This window comes from Habropoda laboriosa, unplaced genomic scaffold (genome assembly GCF_001263275.1).
Source record: "Habropoda laboriosa isolate 0110345459 unplaced genomic scaffold, ASM126327v1 scaffold222, whole genome shotgun sequence".
Taxonomy (NCBI): Eukaryota; Metazoa; Arthropoda; class Insecta; order Hymenoptera; family Apidae; genus Habropoda; species Habropoda laboriosa.
In genome coordinates, this window is record NW_017100319.1 from 143,619 (window position 1) to 163,946 (window position 20,328).

Consider the following 20,328-nt stretch of genomic DNA (forward strand, 5'->3'; position numbering starts at 1 on the left):
GATGAATGACTTTCGTGTACATCTCCGTTGCATCGCACCCATCTCGCTTCTTCTCCTTTCCTTTCATTCGCGACTTTATCCTCTTCTTTTACATTTGTTTTTCCCTCGGTTTTTTGAAAGAACGGAGAAGCTTCGATTCGTAGTTGAGACGTTGGACCGATCGTAACCGCAGGTATATGCGCTCCAACTCCGAGGAAATTTCGACCCTCTCGGAGGTAACTACGTACACGAGAAACCCAGTTAAGTGGATACAGTCGTAGCCTGTTAAATGGCGAGTTTCACCACGGGTGACGAATTTGAAAGGCGACGGTGACACCTCGGAGCATCCGCAACCGCCTTAAAAACATTCGAATGCCAAAGCAAACGGGGGGTCCAGGACAGCTCGTTCCTGTGGTTCGAAAGAGACTCCTCGACGAGCATGCCGCGTCGTCTTTTCAGCTACCTGAAGAAGAGGAGGAAGAAGGAGAGGAGGAGAGAGAGAGAGAGAGAGACGGGTCTTCATATTTTATACGGGATGGGATCTTTTATGCGGTCGACTACGGGGGCACCCAGCGTGTCGAATAGAATTCAGGAGGCCGGTACACGATAGGTATTTTGACATGCCCGAGAAATTAGTATAATAAAGGGGGGCTAGGTAGACCGGCTAAGTGCCTAAACACACGCCGTAAATCTCCCCTCGGTGCTCTCCAACATCCAGCCAATAAGGTGAAACCGCGATCGTACGCGCTCTCCACCTCCTTCGAGAAAAACCCCCGTATCCTTTGACGTTTGATCGATCGCGATACATCGAGGAGATGTCTCTAACCGTCTTTATTGCCAGCATTACCCCCCCCCCTCTCCCTTTATTCCTTCGCACTGCACGCGTATCTTATTGTTTCCACGCGTGAATCTCGAGTCGTAGGACTTCTCAGCGCAACAGGGACGTCGAACGATTCGTTTCGTGATCTCGCATCTGCAAGTGATCGCGATGCAACGCTCTACCTGGAAAGTCGACCCGACACGGAATACGCCTCTATTAGCAACCGCGCCGTAGATACGTACATCGCGACGGCTGGGCCAACGTCAATGGCGTAATCCCCGCCCGGTCTTTTCGTTCGATCCTGACGATACATCCTGCCACTCAGCCACGATAATATCTAAGAAACTGTTCGTCGGATGGAGGACAAAACCGTCGATGAAAAGTATCGCACGAGCCTTCGTCGCTCTATCGTTTCATCCTCTAATTGGCCTAAGCTGTCTTCTCGCGTAGCTGTAACGGTGCGAAAGCTTGCGAAAGGTAGGAAGAGGACTCGTCCTACGCCAATGTATGTACAGCCGTGGTACATACGTAGATACGTACAAACGCCGGCCGTCCGGTGTACGAGGGGTCGATCGATCTCTCTTTCGTCGTTGCGCGACCACCGTGCCGCTGCCACGCCGCTTCGAGATACCTCCGCGATCGGTGCTAGCGATGATGGTGATGGTGGTGATGGTGGTGATGGTGGTGGTGGAGCTGGCAGGGAGAGAAGGCGGTGGTGGGAGCGACGATGGTCGAAGGTATCGGCGGCGGCGGTGGTCGTGTCGGTGGTTAAACGGAGGCGTGGCCTCGAAAGAGGCGCCTCTGGTGCGCACCGCCCTGTGTTCGCCGGTTGCCGACGTTGCTGTGGCCCGTCACGTGACCGATCCGTCGGTTCACGCGACCGCCTCGACGGCTCGAGGAGGCCTATGCGAGGTAACGCCCAATAGGGGAGTCACTCCCTCTCTGTCTCGCTTCGGTCGCGTCGCGTCGCCTCGCGTCGCCTCGCGTCGCGTTATCGGGGCTTCGCGCGAGCGGGGCCAGGCTCGGGCGCCGTTGCCGTTCTTAGCTTGGTGGGGCGAGCGGTGCGCGTGGGAGGAGGAGCGGTGGCCCAGTGGAGTCCGGGTAGTCGAGCAGCGCAGACGCGTTCGTTCTGCGCCGCGCCGTGCCGATCGCCTCGTCGTACGTTTTCGAGAGACCAGCATCCTCTCTTGCCCCAACGCCACCGACCATCCATTCTACACGCCACACCGACACCGCTCCGTGCATCGTCCGTTTCTTCCCCAACGTCCTTCGACCTCGCGGTTTTTCCCTCGCTTCGCCGACAGAGTCAATGGGAAGCGTGCAGGTGCCTGATCGTCGCGTTATCGCCAGTATCGAGGTCCAGCTGGTACAACCGGCCAATTGACCACGGAGCCGAGTTTCGACGCGTCTCGTCGCGAGTGAGGGTTGTGATCGTACCGATTTGTATCGTATCTATATCGTCGAGAACGGAGCGTGGTGATTAAATAGTAAGTTTCGAGAAGAGAGAGAGAGAGAGAGAGAGGGAGAGAGAAAGAGGAGCGTCGTCGATACGGAGAAGAGGAACGAAGAGGAACGAGGAGGAACGAGGAGGAACGAGGAGGAACGAAGAGAAGAGAAGAGAAGGGAAAAGTTGGAATCAAAGTGTCGTCGGCCGAGAAGGGATGCCTACAAAGGGGGAAAGGGGAAAAGCGACGGACTTCAGCATCGCGGCCATCATGGCGCCCAGGGGTCCGTCCTTCGGGCATTACCACCTGCAGGGCATTGGCAACGCCGCCGCTACCGCTAATACCAGCTTGGAATGTCCAACTGGCAAAGCATTCGTCGCCAACTCTGTCCTCGATCACCGTGAGTTTTATTCAATTTTACATGCTTTTCCCCTATTCGGACGTTTACGCAATTAGATACCTATCGTGTCTCCTGCGTACCCCGACTCCGTTTGCCTTTTTTCACTAGTTGGAACGTCGCGGGAACAACGCGTCACCCGCAAAGTCCTGTAACGTCGCTCCGCGGTCGCGTGATCGTTAGAAGAAGTCGAAACGCAATTGAAAAGCCCTGCCTGATTGGGCGAAATTCTTGGAAATGGCGAATTTCGAAGTTGGGCGAACTTGCTTCGTACCAGCCGATCCGCGCAGCTGTTTTCTTTCCGACGGTGTGCGCCTCGAGCCTCGCTCTGAATGTCAACGATGACCCACGACGATGTTGTTAAAGAGAGGCGAGCGAACGAAAGAAAAACACGATCGTGCGACAACTCCGAAATAATCGCGTAGCACGCGTGAATCTTGGAAAACTTTCCTCCTTACACGCGCTAACTCGACGATAATTCGCCTGTTTGCGCTCCTTCTGGTAATAAAACTTTCATTACCGGTTGTTTAACGTTCAACTTAGCAGAGCCGTCGCTGCGAATCCATTAGTCGAGGCGTTGACTGCCTTCCGTCCGTTTAATTACAAATTCGCGATCTATTAGGCGCGTGAAAATAGAATTGCGAGGTGTCGGATCGAGAAAGACATTTGGCGGGTTAGATGATAATTACCGTTCGAAATGGGACCACTGCCGAGCAGAAAATAAGCGACTAATTGTTGCCAACGGATCAGAGGCGCGTAAATTTTACCTGTTCGCACCGAAATTAACGATCGTGGCTATCTTTGCCCCCGGCGGTAAAAGCTCCGCGTGTTTCTCGGCCCGATTCTCTAGTTGCTCTAGAGCTAGAGACGAGACGCTGAGAAGAGATAAGGGGACGCCGAAGAATAAGAAGCGAGCTTAAGTTGGTCGTGGACCAAGGAGGCGCGCAGGATTCGCGTTAATTTTCAAACGAAAAACGCACCTTTCGCGAACGAACGATTTTTCTACGAGGGAGCGTAAATTGCTCCTGTTTTTGTCTTGGGGAACTCGGCCGGTGCTTTCAGCCGGTAATCACATTAGCACACTTAACGACGCCATTACTGGCTCCCGTAGCAATCTAGAGATTCTTAATCGTTCCCAGGAACAAGTTTTGCCGCATAGAGTGGGCGAGGTGGAAAACATTAAATACGAACCGCAATTAGATTCATAGGATCGCTATTGCCACCATCTGTAATCATTGTTTCGCGAATACGTTATATCTCGCAATGCTCCCGGATAACGGGGGAAAAAAAATTTGCATTAATAATGGGATGGTGGAAAAGCGTGCTTGTAAAGGCGGCTACGCGAAATCGATTGAGCTGCGCGCGCGCTCTACCCGAAGGATATTTCAACAAATTAATAACGTTAACGGCGACCGTCGGTTGTCTGGCCTGGCGCGTAATCTCCCTTGTATTTAGGCGTATCGGGTGGTTCAGCCTGTAACTGTAGGTCAGGAATCTAGAAAGAAGCGCGTCAACTGGTGTAACGCGATCGTTATTCGGCTCGTTCCGTCGATCCTTTTGAGCAACGTCCTTCGAACGGCTGGGTGGTGACAGGATTCTGGGTGGTCGGCTGTCGGTCGTGGCAAAAGGAAGCTGACGTCAGTAGCTCGGTCATATTTCTTCTTGCCTTAAGATCATGGAACATGGGACCACCTCTTGGCACACTACGGCCAGAGAGCTTCAACTCCTTCTGTTGCCCGGAAAGCTTCCGGTAAGGCATGCGTCCTCACGGATCTCCTTTTGTGCCCTGAAAATATTTCCATCCCCTTAAAAACTCTCTGTCCACTCTTCTCCTCCTCTGTCCCCACGGATCCGCCCTCTCTTCTCTTTCTTTCCTTCCCCCCTTCGCGGTGCTGCTGCTGCTGGCCGCGATATTTCCGGCCTCGCTCCACAGATTCGAGCCTCGTCAAATATTCGCGATTCATCCCGGCGCAAGATGTTAGGGGCGTATCGACGGGACGCCTCGCCGTCGCGTGTCGTTATACAACGTTATTAATGCAGCTGGAACGCGTAGCAGGTTGTTATTGCGTCCCGCATTTGACCGCGTGTACGTAGCTATTAGAGTCGCGAACCGCGCGACGGCGCGCACGGTAGCGTACCGTGTCACTTTTCAGCCGTGGTGTAGCGGCCTTAACGACATGGACGATTTTCGGCACGGCGGCCTTTATGTCCGAGCTCGGCGGACAAAGGGGAGAGTAGAATGGGAGGAGAAGAGGAATTCGAGATGAAAACCGCGAATGCGTGATGTCGTGAAAGAACGTCGTCGAGGTCGGAGAGCTCACGCAACACGCACGGTTGAGGTGTTAATTTTAACACCAGGCTTTCCCCGAGCGAGCGACCGGCTGTTTCGAAGCGACACACGCGTTTCACGAAACCAGTCCCGCTCGCGATGGCTCAATAAGGAAATCGTGGAATTTCGTCGTCTGTTACAGGACTCGGGCCAGCCTTTAGAACCACCGCGTTATTGTTAGTGTTGCCCGAACCAGAGCGATAGGGTTAGAGTGGCGGAGAGGGATATGCGTGCGCGACAAGTGCCGCGGCCTGCGTGAGTGCGTACATGCACGCAGATGCGATTGCACGCAACCACCGAGAAACGCACGCGATGCGCTCGTCGCTAACTTACCTTCGCTTTTAACGCGCTTCGCCGCGTTCTCTTTCTTCTCCTTCTCCCCCTCCCCCCTTTTCCCCCTTTTTCCCCTTTTCCTTCTTTTTCTCGCCAACGCATTCAACGGCTTCCCCGAAATTCCCTCTTTTCTTTCCACCTCGAAACTTCCGCTGATCCGCGCTCATCCTCCCTCCTCCTCCCCGTTGAGGTATCATCCTTTCACTCACCGCTCCACCTTTCTACCGTATATCGCCCAGGCTTAAAAATCTATAAGTGGTTGTGCCGTTAGATACGTTGAATTTTATCAAATACTTGCTCGCCGCGCCGGTGTAAACATGCAGCCGCACGATTTTATCTTAATTCGCCGCTAATAGTTTCAGTTTATTATAATCGGTTTAAAGCGGAGCGTTCGGAGGAAACGGTGAAAGTAATTGGTCGACGCTATATCTGTCAAATACGTCGTCGAAAATTTGAGGAAAAACCGGTTTGGGCACACGCGTCCGAGGAAAGGTTCCCTCGTACCGCTTCCAAGGTGTATTCGAAACAGTTGGAGCGACACGATACCAAATGCTTTTCGAACGGTAACTACATACATATATGTAATACATAGGCAAGGTAAGTTTAAATCGCTGCCTTTCCGATCCGACCATCAGCCGGCTAATTTTCTTAACGGGCCAGAACCATTCCTCCTTCATCTTCGCGACCGCTGTATTTTCTAGCTCGAACAACCGTTCGCTCGGACTTCCGCGGCATCCCCTTAATCATTCTTCGCGTACGATCGCTCCGAGGGTGGCCATCTTTCAATACTTTGGGTATTTACGGACGTGAGCAAAGGAGGCTCGGGTTCACTTCCGCTTTTCAACCGAACCTTCTCGACTACTCGCCCGGATACTTCCGGTACCCACATATGTATATCCATTTAACTTAGTCGCACCGTTCCTTATTAGAAATTCGATTACGAAGGATCGCGATCGCACGGTTCGACACGGAGAGAAAGAGGGTAAGGAGAAAGGGGTTTCTCCGGTGAAGCATGTTCGGCAATACTTGCTCGAGAGGAGCAATTTTTTTCCCGTCCGCGACACGTGTGCGCCGCAGTGTGCGTAAACGCACGGGTATCACTTGCGGATCCAATTTGAGATACGACGCCGGAAGACGCATTGTTCGCGCGGAATAGTACAAATTAACAGATCGGTATCGTGACCGGGGCAATTAACATTGTGTACACTGGCGCGGTGGATTGGCTTTCTTGAAATCTGACGGTTTAATTAGGCGCCACCTTCGTAGCAGATGCGCGCCAGCTTCGATTAATTACCCCCGCCCCTGCTACCACGGCTTTCCGTATCGTTTCAGTTCATCTCGCTCGTTTAAATCGACACGCTTAATCGCGGGGAATCGCGCGTCGATGGGAAACTGGTATTTCTCACTTTCAACTTTGTCGCGTCTCGTTTACCGAAACGCGTATCACCTTTCTCTCTGTCCCTCTGTCTCCAACTTGACGTTCGAACGAACGCGATATTGTTTCAGGAGCGAGGACGTCGCCGGTGAACATAGTCGCAACCGCGACCGTCGTCACCGACGAAGCTTTGTTGCCGGACGACGAAGTGGACAACTGCGAAGGTGAGAGCGAAGGAACCGAAAAATCGACCAACGAGGAGGACGAAGAGGTGGACGTGGACGTCGAAGAGTGTAGCAGCGTGGACGACGGACCGGTCCACGGTGTCCCGGACGATTTGAGCACGTCTTCGTCGAGAAAGTGCCAAGACGCTTACAGCGAACACGAGCGGAAGCATCGGCTTCGAACCAGTTGCAATTCCGACGAGCTCCGTGACGTCGAGTGCCATCTCGAAACGAAAGAGTTGTGGGACAAATTCAACGACCTCGGGACAGAGATGATCATCACGAAAACTGGCAGGTAAGGGAAACGCGAGGAAAGAAGAGGAAAGTCGCGTGGCGTGCGCAGGTGCAACGGAAGACGGTTTCCGAACCGATTTCGAGGGAAGTTGGCTGGAGCAAATTGCTTTCCGTTCGTTCGTCCGGGTTACGGCTTCTCGATAATTGCCTCGATTTACTACGTGCGAACAAATTCGAAGCCGCTCCCGAACGAAACGCGCGTTCAGGCCAATAACGGAGAAATAACATTTTTTTCGGGTGCAATTAAGCGGCGTCACGCCACTACGAATCCAGTCGACGGTCGTTAATTATCGCGCTCGAGCACGGGTCGCGAGCGTTTCCAACAAAGGTACGGTGCTCTCTCTCTGTCTCTGTCTCTGTCTCTGTCGGTTCATAGGGCAGTAGTGTCCGTCGGGCAGCGGCAAATTGCGACAACTCAAACAACAGTTCCGTACTCGAACTAATGGATTTCATTGACTGACGTTTTATGAGATATTTAAGGGAGTTTTAGGTGTAATTTATCGCGGCAATTTCTGTCTCTGTGTGCATACGCCGCGCGAGCGTTCATTTTTATAGGTATGCTAATAAAGTCGAGGCCGCAGCTGCGCGCTCTAAGGATGCGTGACCACGTCGAAATTACGAGACGTTTGCGCACTAGGGACCACTCGTCTAACGCTGTCCCTTGTAAAACTCCCTTTCCTCTACCCTTCCAACGATGCCCACGCTTCTCTTTCTTCTCCATTCACGCGTGCATTCATAATCGCGCGTACACTGGTGAAAACTAGTCGGAAAACGCTTTCAATTTCTAAAGGTACCGTCGCCTAATTACGGAATACTGGTAATTACAGAGCGCGCGATGCTTTCGTTACGGCGAGTAATCTCGAAACGTTTCGTCGATGCGAGACGAAACGGTGCAGGCAGGATGGTGCGTTACCGTCGAAAGTTCGGCGCATACCGAACCGGCAGATCGTTGGAGAGCAGACGTTGCCGAGTAACCGGGGGGAATCGGCGTACGTGCTAGGTAGCGGAAACTGGTGAAAAATTCAAGGAACGCGAACAAACGAGTTTAAAAAATTCGTAAATATGTAATTCCGGGGGGTGTGTCGGTGGGCTGACGTTCTTCCTGGGCACGATCGATATATCAAGAACGCGGCGATGCACGAATAGCGTCGTTAGCACGAGAAACTTGGCACGAAATCCCAGCTGAACGAAAATGTCAGTCTCTCGAGTGACAATACGAATTCGGACCAATCAGGTGGAATTGTCTGGCCCTACGGGGTGCCAGGACCATATACTCCTCTGATTCTTCCTCGAGGACTAGCTCACGGGGTCTCTTTTTTCCCACGTTGGCACCCGCCAGCCTGCACTTTCTCTCTCTCTTCTTCTTCTTCTTCTTCTTCCCCTCTGTCCCCTTCCCCCCTTCGCGTTCTTATCCTTCTCTAGACGGCCTCGATTTCAATATCGTGAACAAAGCCAATTTCGTGCGTGCAAAGTCGAAACGACGTCATTGCCGAGGAAAAGAAGAGAGCAGAGATCGACGCTCCTTCTAGAGCGGCTGATTCTCCAAACGTGTAATCAACCAGTTTTCGCCGATCCTCGTTCCATCTGACCCGATAACGAACCCTTGCTTTTTCTTCTTCTTTGTATTTACGGGGAACCTCGATACACCGAGGGGCCTCGCTCGCTGTCAACATTTTGAAAGTTTCGCCGAGTCGCGTTGCTTTCCAACGGTTCGTAAAGTTCCAAGGCAAAGGTAGCGAAAGTGCGAAAGTCGGACGAAGGAAGGGAACGGCTGCTAGCAGTCGCGACGACTGTATATTTTTCAAAGTTTAAGTAGGTAAGCGTGGACTGCGAAGCAACGCGCAGAATAGGAGGTGTGGACGAGCAGGTCAGCGGAGAGCGAGACAGGATACCGGCGGATAGAGGGTACTCGTCACGCGAACCCTTCATCAAGGTGCCAGCAACCTACATTATACACTCACACGTGCCTCGACCGGCAGGGTGAACGTGCACGTTACGCGAGAACGTGCACGGATCGCGAAGCACGACACACGGAACAACCGGAGGAATGAAAAGACGATAGAGAAACCGGAGAGATAGAAGGTGTAAGAGAGCGAGAGAGGGAGAAAGTGGCCGGGAAGGGGCCGGTAAACGTCTATTTATCCCTGTTATCCCGCTGTTCTCTCGGTCGCAACGAGAACCCGAGCGAATAAGTCGTAGAAATACCGTGCGAACGATACCAGATCTCTCTCACGTTATTATACATTTAGGTATGGAATAGAAGCGAGGAAGAGAGAGAGAGCAAAGGTCGAGAAACGTAGCTAATTATCGAGCAATCGAGTCACCGGTCGAAATCGTCGAGCACAGCTAGCTGCGACGCGGAAAGAGCCACGGCATAATTATAACGAGGGACAACACCTGGCGGTGTTGCGAAGTCGTTAGCTTGGCAAACATTTAAGTAACTCGGATGGGCTTTCGGATCGCTATAATATCCAGTGCTTCCCTAATCCATTTGTAGCAGCCCTTCCGCCCCGGTGGTTCTGTCCTCAGGGCTGATGGCTTCTCGCTTCTCTCTCTACCCCCGAATGCGAACCGGGCCAGATGTACGTATACGCGCGTAATACGCGTACATTTCGACGCTGTTGGGGTGTGCTTTGGGGTCGAGGTGTTCCTGCGATTATGGCCTCGTTAGCCACGGCCCATGGAGGGCTTGTTTGTTTCTGCCTAATTTGACAGGGAAATACAGCGCACATGGAGAGACAGAGATAGAGAGGTCGAACAATTCTTCCTTTCTCTACGATTTTCTCATTCGCTCTACGTATCGTAGTTTCGTTCTAGATTTATTCGACGAGGGGGCGATCGGGGCCGTTTCAGTTAAATAATAACGGACGGCGTCTGTGTCGCGATTCTCGCTTAAAGATAAGGCTCGTCCGCAGCGTAGATACAGCGGAAGATTAGAGGGGGTTAGAGGAGAAATAGGGACGACGAAGGATCAGGGGAATACTAGATTGACTTACTATCGATACTTAATAGGCGTTTCAATGTATTCCCACTCGTGTCGGATACATGGGGAAAAGACCCTCCACTACGGCTAATTTTCTCCATGATATATTACGGCGTCACGATCGGTGTTTGCTACGAGTTGGTATCTACGGGGTGTAGTGGCGTGGGACGAAGAAAATCGGCAAAGTGGAACTGGTCGTCGGTTCTCCCCGGTAGCAGGTTAAACTTTGTCGTTTCGAACGTCGATCGTGCGTTGAAAGGATGCCTAACAAGATCGGAGGAGAGAATAGCTGCTCTCGCGACGTTTCTTCGTCGTGCTCGTTCTCTGGAATGGTGGAAGAGGCGTCGAGAAACCTCGTTCATCCGTGAATCGATCTTTGCGGTCGGTGAGTTTGAGGCGAATACGGCGTTTGCGGTCTCGAGGCTCGAACCAATCGGCCGTCTTTCAATGAGCGCGCACGATTTGTTGCATTCGCGTGGCTTTCAACGTGATCGTTGTTAAGCCCTGATCGTAGCTGGTCGCGCTGTCGGTCGCCGTATAATTATCTCGTCGCTGTTCTCTTTGTAACTTTTAGCGCGTCGCAAACGCTGTATTTATCTCGGTTCGGCGCGGGGAAAGAATGCTCGGTTCGAGTGGAGTGCGGAGAATCCACCCGTTAGAGTGGAACCGTTCCGGAGATTCTCCAGGATAAGATGGCGAGTACTCCGCAAATTTGGCTCGAGAGGAATATTTGGTAGGTGGGACTGTGCCTCGCGAATACAGCCAGGAGAAGAAGAAGGAGGATGTAGACGGTGGTGTTGATCAAACAGCAGGAACACCTTTGCATTCTCATCGATCCAAATATGCGCATTCCACGTGCAGCGATACTTCGCACCAGAAGACCAGTGGTTCCCGAAGAGACCGACCGACGTCTCCAAGTTTCTCCGCAACTCGGCGAATCTCTCTCGGTCTGAACGTGTTTCGCCTCCGTCGAGTGCGTCGTCCCTTGATCTCTCGTTTCTCTGCACTGTTCGTCCGCTCTCTTGTACCTCAACGCCAGTAACTCTCCCTCGTCGTATCGACGAGACGTCGTTGCCATTTCCTTCTTCGGCCTACACTCTTGTATCACTTCCACCGGCAACTCTTCCGAGGTAACGGGTGCACGTTGAAATTCCTCGCCTTTGACAATGTCCGAGAAGAAATCTTCCTGATAGAGTCTTGCCCGAACGCACGGAGGAAGTTCCTCTAGAATCGACATGACATTTTGGAGGCAGGTCTTCTTGCAGGTCCGATTTCGCGGATTGCACGGTCCCGGGCATTCGGTGAATCGATCGTTGCTGACGCGTCGGGACGAATTCATCTTCTCCCAGTTCTTTTCCACACCTTTCGACGCTAATTCGGAGCGGCGCGGCGCTAATTACCCCGAGTCTTGGTTCGAGCGGAAGTTGTCCCTGGAAGGTTTTCGAAGCTGCGAAAAAGAGGTGGTTTGGCTGGGCGCATCGACGTCAACGGAGACGCGCATCTGTCCGGCGCGTGCGCCTCGACGCTCGAGGTGTTGAAAAGTTGACTGCATATAACGAGGTTCAAGGGTGACTCGCTCGTAACGAAGCTTGAAAGGCCTGCGGGCGCTCCTTTCAATCAAACCGACTAGTTAGACGCGCGCCTCTACGTTGCATTCTAACTGGAGAACTCACCACTCGGTTTCTCTCGCGGTGAATCGCTGTCGATCCCTTTAGCTTATTCGTGGGTCAGGTTAAACGTCTAATTTAGCATCTGCTCGCGGTGAAAAATACGAAGGCGAGAACGAGAGCGACAAGTTCAGTTGAAATCGATTTAAAAGTGGTACGCAAGTGTGTATGTATGTATGTATGTTTCAGGCGGATGTTCCCGACCTGCCGGGTGTCGTTCAGCGGATTAAAGTCGGAGGGAAGGTACGCGGTGCTGATGGACATCGTTCCGGTGGACAACAAGAGATATCGGTACGCGTACCATCGAAGCTGTTGGCTGGTCGCGGGGAAAGCGGATCCTCCGGCGCCGGCGCGACTCTACGTTCATCCGGACTCGCCGTTTACCGGGGACCAGCTACGAAAGCAGGTGGTCTCGTTCGAGAAGGTCAAGCTGACCAACAACGACATGGACAAGCACGGTCAGGTAAGAAATTTCGCGAGCGACCGCGTAATCGGTGGTTCGTGCTCCCTCGTAAAGCTGGCATGTGGGTCAAATATCGATCACGGGAGAACAATCCGCCGCTCTGTTTCGACGGGCACGCTTCTCGCATTTTTACGACTGTGAAATTCGAACGAGAGAACCGAGCTAAACGGATGTTTTAGCTGAACGCGATACGATTCGAGAGGATTCGAGGGGACAAAGTTGGGCGCTGGTCGCGGCACGGCCAGATGTCCGCGTTATTTATCGCGAAATTCACACATTCGCGCGTTCCTCGGCGTCCGGAGCGTAAGTTGCTCGAAAATAAGGCGGCCGATTTAACGAACGACCGGTGCCAACGACGTCGACAATGCTCACGGATTACAGTGTCATTTTTCACCGGTGAAATCGCGCAGTTTCGCCCTGCTTCGAGGCATCGAAGACGTCGTTGACGAGATTTCGGACGTTCGCGCGCACCGAAAATGGCCTCGTAAAACGGATACGCGACGTTACCGGTGGACGTAGGCGTGGCGTTATCATCAACACCGCTCGTTAATCGTGGGCGTCGAAGCTGCCAGCCCGTGAAACGTAATATTCCATCGTCCGCGTCGTCGTTCTCGTCATCGTCGTCCTCATCGTCGCCCTCGTCGTCGCTTTCCGCGTGCGTGCTAAACCTTTTCTACCCAGTCAGTCCCGTTTTCCCTTTTCTCTCCTCGGTCTCGCTTTACCGCTTAATTACGCTCGCGTGTGAATTCGTTAACGGTGTCACGGTGTTTTTCGCGCGCGCGCGCGCGCACCTCAACCGTCGGAAGCGGTTCCCGTGAAAGCAGATTCTCCGCAATGGAAACGTCGCTGAAATACCGCAGCCGTAGGAAGTTAACGTCGTAAAAAGTGTAACTGTATGGCGAAAAGAGAGTAACGCGGGAAAAGAGGAGCGTAGATGGAGCGTGGAGTAGAGGCGAATGAGGCAGCAGCAGCAGCAGCAGCAGCAGCAGCAGCAGCAGCAGCAGACGAGGGTCTCGCGAACCCCGTCCACTCGCGAACTGGCCATAATGTTACGAGCATTATAGGCGGTTCGTGGTGGTGTCGTAGGTGGTGTGTATAGTAGGCACGACGGCCTACCTATAAGCTAATAAATTGAATGGATGTTTGCCCGGAGCTTTTGTCATGATGATCACGAGTAGCCCACGCCTGGCCCGTTGAGCACCTTTTGAATCTCTCTCCACAGCTTGTTCCCGTCTCTCGCGCACCCTTTCCGCCTCGAGAACCACGCTCGCGCTCTTTCTTTCCTCCGCGTCCCTTTATAGTGCCTTCGCTTATTCGCCTTGCCTTCCTCCATTCCGTTCCATTTCTCTTTACCTTTCCGCGATATCACCGCTTCGACGTTTACAAGGCTCGCGCGAAAGCTGCTCGACTATGTTTCCTCCTCGGAACGGCGAGCACTGTTGCACACCGGACGGAGGTACACGCTTTTCGACCTAGCCTAATTAGACGTTCGTTACCACGGACAACGCATCTCGCGCCGTTCCTACAAACTACAGCTACTCGAACCACAGGCGTGCACGACCGAATTCCTTGGAAACGATTCGACGACACGACACTCGACGGTGCAACTTTGTTACGATACGCGCATCTCGAGAAATACATTTTTTTTAGCGTAGAAGCGGGGAACGCTTGTAGAAGTAGGCGGCGTATATACACGTACGTGTAAAGAGTAAAGAGGAGTAAGGCCGGGTGGAAGCGGGGTGAAAGAAGGAAAGGAAGGGCCGAGGGAAGGAGAAAAAGCTAGGCAGTCGAGTGCCGGGGAGCAGACACGTACGCAGGCAGGCACGCACACACATCGGTTAAAAGCAGTCGCCGTGGCGAGCGAAGCCGAGCCGGGAGAGCCGGGAGAGCCACGCAACGCGCCAGTCAACTCAACTCGACGACTCAAGTGGTAGGGAACATTCCTTCGCTACGGCCACTATTTCATCGTTTCGTATGACGCGATATTATAAGACCCCCGCCTGCGTGCTGGCTACTACACGGTGGTCCAAAAGCAAGCATCCACCTGCGACGACGAGTCCTCTTCTACGATACCTGCGGGGAGGCGCGTTTCTCGCGCTCGTCTCCCGCGACTCTCTCACCGGATGCGCTCGCCTCTCCTCTCACCACGATCCGCAAATATTTTTCTCCCGTTTAAATCTAAATTACGTCGAGCAGCGTAGCTTTTTGGGGCGACCACGATCCGAGGATCGCGACGAAAAAGTTGTGCTAGCTGTGAAATACATATATGTATGTATCTGCTTGGTGTGGTCGAGCGCGCGCCAACAGGAAAAGCGAACAGGCATAAAAGGATATTAATAATTTCTTAAGGTGGCGCGCTTGTAACAGCGAGGATGCCAGGAGGCGTCTTTAGTCAGCCATAATATCCAGATTAAAAATGATTTACGATGCATCGAACAGGGAGATGGCGAATATTCAATTGGAATTGAAATCGATGAAAATCGTCGGAGAGCGAACTCCGGAGATTAGAGGAAGTTTCTGTGGAAATCGTGATTGACAGTTTTCACGACTGGAACGAAGTGAGATATAAAATGGAGCGAAAAACGAACCGCGCCTCTGGTGGAAAATGACTGTTCTCACGATCGCGCGTGGAATGTCCTTTAGCCTGACGCCAAGTATTAAGTTTCGTGTCTCGGCTTCCTGTAGAAATATTCGAGCGAGTCCGGGCGACAGGAAGGGTTGATGAATCAAACAAAAAGTTACGCAGATGCGCTATTTTATCCGTGTCCTGCTGCACACACGGGCGTGCATTCGCGTGCATTATTTAACACGAATATACATACATACGTACACGGGGTGTGTCGTAGCGAAAACGCGAAAGCTAATCGGTATAGATCGGTGGCAGATTGCTAGTGTAGCTAGGAGGAGGAGAGGGAGATTCGTAAAAATAGTTGAGCGGAGATAATGGGAATAAAAGGTGGTATGGAAAAAGGATGTCGTGAATCTGGCGGCGGGTCGCGGTTACGAGTAAATCGTAGGATATGCGGTGGCATCCACACTAGCCGGCTGAACAGAGTAGAGCAAATTGGAGTTCTGACAGGTTGCAGTGGGGTGTCCCACCATCCAACGGTGCAGAGAAAACGGATAGGGGCACCCCGGGATCCCAGACACCTATAATCGTACGGGCATAAAGTTGCCCGCTTGGAAACCTACGGTCCGGTCCACGCGCACTCGTTATCCGGACTCGAATTAAATTCGAGACCTTCTCCTTTTTCTTCCGAACAATCTTGCACCCGAAGGACATGGTGCGGTGCGATATCGAGAATATAATACCGCGCTGCTCGTTTCAACTTTGTCCTTGCACCATCGCGCGACACCAGACGACACGACGTCAAACACGTACCGGTGTACATATTCCGCGGAGAAGAGCAGTTTCTTTTTCCCCCCTTTTTTTAACGGGATGTTTGCGAAAGGCGGCGAGGAGGCTGATGCGAGGCGAAAAGATATCGATAACGGTAGGAATAAATAATCACGCAAAGGAGCGTTACGAAAGAGAAGGAAACGTAATTTCACGGTAGAGTGTGGCGCGTTGTAAAAATAAATTACGAGCAAGATTAAGTAAGGAAACATTTCGAGGACATTTGGAGAAGAGAGGAGGTTGGTTCTGGACGGACAGCGATCGGTCCTGTCCACGGGTATCGCGGTCGAGCGTAGACCGTTGGAAGGAGAGAAAAACGACTATAAATCGCACGTGTAATACTGCTATCAACGTACATTACATGGATGCCGCGTTGTTTGATAAATCGCTAGATGCAAATTGCGTGCGTTCGACGATGAGAGTGGATTGGATTCGGTTTCTCGACTCGTGCGCGATTAGCGCATAGCTCGTGTGTATAGCAACCGCTATTTACCGCGATAATTTCGATTTATCGGAACAGCGTACGCGTAAGAGTGTAGACGGTCGTAGTTGGGATACTACGCGTTCGAGATCTTAGACAATGGCGTTGATGTCGCATTAGCGTGTATCGCGAGTGACCGAGTCGCACTCTAAGTAAGTAGTATGTACTGCTGCTCGATTGAACGAGCCAGCCGGCTGGCTCGCTCCTCACTCTCGAGCGGCAACAAAAAATTAAGACGTTTAGTTAATTATCGAACGACGCGATAACGACGCGTTTCGCTCACCGCCGATTCGACCAGCCGGCAGCACCGGCGATTCTCGCTAGTATATTCGTGTCGGGGAATGCCTGGCGGCGCGTGTAACGCGCGATCCCAGTCCCAGATATCCGAGATATATTTTCAGCGATAATCTTGTCGCTAATAAAAATCCCGTTTAATAACGCATTCCCGAGGACGCACGACGTCGTAACTTTCCCAACGATGTTTCGCTCTTAATTAATAAGCACCGAAGAAAGAACGACACGGGACAGCCTTCTCCGAAACTGTCAATCAGTTTCGAAGATGGTGTTTATAAGCAGTCGTCGAATAGATGGCAGTGCGATCGGTAGCTATTGTTCGGTGACAGCTCGGAGGAAAATGGTGGCCGCGTTGCGTTCTTTGTTGCACGACCGAGAGAAGTAGGGGGGCAAAAAGTGCGAGCGTAGAGATTGGAGTTGGCGACCGCGAAACTATCGATTGAACGAGACGAAGGGAAAAAGTGTCCAGGTGAGTTGACGGTCTACGTGTAAAATTCGAGTTTGCACGAATAGCGGGAATTGTGTCGAGGAACGGCAAAGGTTCCGAGGTACGTCCAAGTATCCGGAGCATTTGACAGGGGTGAGCGCGTTACGCGATATCTACGCGAGAAACTTGTGTCATCGTGGCACATTGTTTCAGACAGGAAATCGATACGCAACTTGTACCGTTCCATCGACTACGGAACATCGGGTGGACGGTTAAAGCTCGACACACAGAAATAACAGACGTAGCGGTTGAAAGTTGGAAAATTACAAGGTGTGTGCGGTTGTATAATATTATATAAAGATGGGGCGCGCAAGTAAGTAGGTACCGTTAACGCGTTTCTCGTCTGGACGGAGGGAAATTTGGTCGTCGCGTCGCGTCTCGCGACTCTCGACTCTCGACTCTCATCGACGATACTCTCTCGGTTGATTTATTCGTCGGAATTACCTCCAAGTACCTGTTGCAAAGCGGCGAGGACGATTAGTAAATGGAAATTGCGCGTCTCCCTGGGATATGCGTCCTGCGATTCGCGCGATATTATTTTCGTCCCGTTATCGATTATTAGATAAGTGGCGGGAAAGATGACGCGTGACCGCTTATAAAACTTACCTACCGGCCGTCGTCGCCTGTTAACGTTCGAAACGCGAACAGGATTTATACCACGCTTCCAGTTATTTCCCAGACTTTAATTAAGACTTTATAAATCATCGGCGCGCGCGATCCCTCGCTGTGAGCGTCTTCCTCTTCTATTTTCAGATCGTACTGAACTCGATGCACAGATATCAGCCGAGGATACATTTGGTTCGGTGTCGGCAAACCGACGACAACAATCTTCACATAACCGACCTTCAGAAGGAGGAGCACAAAACGTTCATATTCCCCGAGGCTATTTTCACCGCGGTTACTGCCTATCAAAATCAGTTGGTGAGTAGCTTTCTTCTTCTTCTCCTTCCAACTATTATTATCATTATTATTATTACGATTATGATTATTATTAGCGTTGCGAAAGCGTAATTACCTAGCCGCAACCGATAATGTTGCAGATAACCAAGCTGAAGATCGACAGCAACCCGTTCGCGAAAGGTTTCCGAGACTCTTCGAGGCTGACGGATTTCGATCGGTAGGTAGAGAAGACACGCACCACTTGGACGTGTCGTAGTTTTCTTTGGCAATTCGCCGCGTCTATACACCGCACGGACATATTTGGGGCCGCGGTGCTCCGCGTTTCGCCGCGAACCGCAGTTGGCTCGGTTCGGAGAGAGCGAGCGTGACGTGCAGAGGTCTGAGCGATCATTACGCGCCATTATAACGTCGGCACCTTAATCATAGCGCCGACCGAATTATCGCGCAATCTTTTAGATCTCGTTAAAAGTGGAAATTTATACAACGCTAAATGTCGAAGGAGAGGCACGTTTGATCCCGAGTAAGCGTGCACGGCGACGCTCGATTCCAAGTTATCCGCGATCATCTATCTACATGAATGACGACGCACCTGCTCTCGCTCGCTCTTCTCGCCGCGTTTACGACCGGGGCGGTACACGCGTGACAGAAAGGAATTTTTTCACCGCGTCAAAGGATTATCGTTAACAGCGACAATGTAACGTTCCAATATCTCGCGTTACCATTAATCTTGGCAGATGGACGCCACCTCGTTATCAGTCTTTACGTTCGTCGGCAAACAGACGGTCTCGATTAATTGCAATTGCCCTTCTCTTTCCTCTCGATATTCGACCTACCTACTTTCCAATTTGATAATCGACGAGAAAACATTTCGGCTCGCTTCACTTGGATTAACGAGTGCGAGAACGGTGGCTACTTGGGTGCAAATACGCCCACTAAATCGTTAATGCCGGGCCGGACCGGGCGATATCCGGATCGCACTTCAAGGTTTTATGCAAATATCCGGCCTCCGTATAGGATAGCTGTGGCCAGTGCGTGTAAACATATGCGTCGGAACGGGCGCGCGCGAACGTGTACGCCGGAGAATCGATAACGGCTACCCAATAAAGTCGTCTTCTCGCCGATCGCGCGCTCCGCCGCGCTCCGCCGCGCCGGACATACGTGTTTTCGCGAATCGAAAGCGATATCGAGCCTCGAACGCATTTACCCGGGCTATAATGTCTGGGATCGCACCGTCTGCGGAACACCTGCTCCGGCGGCCGATCGTGCAACCGATGCGATTAAATATTTTGTTCGCTCGTAATGGAGTAATAATTAAAAGAGTTTAGGACTGGTAAAACGGCGCCGGCTTAATTAAAAAAGTCATTATCGATATCGAGATAGGCGGTTCGAGGTTACCGTCGGTGCTCCAGATTTTCGGATGGACCGATCGAAGGGGTGCTGCTTTGCCCCGCCGAAACGGGGGAAAAAGCGTGGAAATTTCTGTCTCGTGAAACGTACACCTCTACCTGACAGCCTTTCTCGTTCTCTCGAGACAAACGTTCGTTCCACCGTGCCTCGCCACGCCGCGCCACTCCACGCCGCGCCACGCCACGCCGCGCCACGCCGCGCCGCGCCACGCCACGCCGGTAATCACGTGCAAATCGGAGGCGTGTCCAGGCTCAACCGGAAAGTCCTTCTTCTCTGCTAATGCGTTCGACGTGATCTTCGACGCGCTTCCGAGAATAGTAGATGGGTGTGTTCCGAGCGTTTGGAAATTTTTCGTAAAACGTCAAGATCGAAGACGTTGGAACTCGTGAGGGCAGGTTGACGTGTCTCTTTGGGCAGCAAGGGTGGATAGAAGCAAATTCTCGACGCGTTATATTCGGTCGATCGACCACGCTTTAATGACACGGCAGTTTGGAGAGGACGATCGTTTCGAAATCACTGTCCGGTCTAACGCGACCCTCCTCAAATCAGCACCTGCCTAACCGAGATCACGAAAAATCTTGCTCCGTCATTCTCCACTCGTCCTCGTCGTCGTCGCGGTCCTCTCTGCGGCTTAGGTTTCTCGAGAAGATGGAGGAATGGTTGTCGAACAAAACGACTCGGTCTAGCGATTTTCCAGGAAAGCGTTTCCGTGCCGGCACTTTGGCTGGAACGTAAAGGGCCAGAGGGGAAGAGTCGTAAACGGTGGGTGGTGGTGGTAGGTAGGAATATCTCCTCTCTGAGAAAAATCGCAGAGAGAACGGCGACGCGAGAATCGAGGACACAGAGAGGGTTGCCGAAAGTCTGGGGACATTGGGGAACTCTGGATGGTACGACTGTGGCGCGCGCGCGCGCGCGCGCACACACGCGATAAGGGAGGGCGTGTAAGATCGAAGAGAACGATCGGTCGGAAGGAACGCGCGGCGGTTACAGCAGTCGTGTTCGGCTGCACGGATGCGGCTCTGGCGGCGTCCGGAGTTAATGAGAGAGCGGCCG

General features: G+C 52.2%; 1 protein-coding gene across 1 annotated transcript in view; it reads left to right on the forward strand.

Annotated features, from left to right (window-relative positions):
* Window positions 1-2,460: 2,460 nt before the first annotated feature.
* The window catches only part of LOC108574119 (T-box transcription factor TBX20-like), a 23,305-nt gene continuing 5,437 nt past the window's right edge, over window positions 2,461-20,328 (forward strand). Inside the window, exons 1-5 of the mRNA XM_017936637.1 lie at window positions 2,461-2,644; window positions 6,810-7,197; window positions 12,036-12,309; window positions 17,722-17,889; window positions 18,009-18,085. Of these exons, the coding sequence (XP_017792126.1) occupies window positions 2,461-2,644; window positions 6,810-7,197; window positions 12,036-12,309; window positions 17,722-17,889; window positions 18,009-18,085 (1,091 nt within the window). The remainder of the gene's footprint in view (window positions 2,645-6,809; window positions 7,198-12,035; window positions 12,310-17,721; window positions 17,890-18,008; window positions 18,086-20,328) is intronic.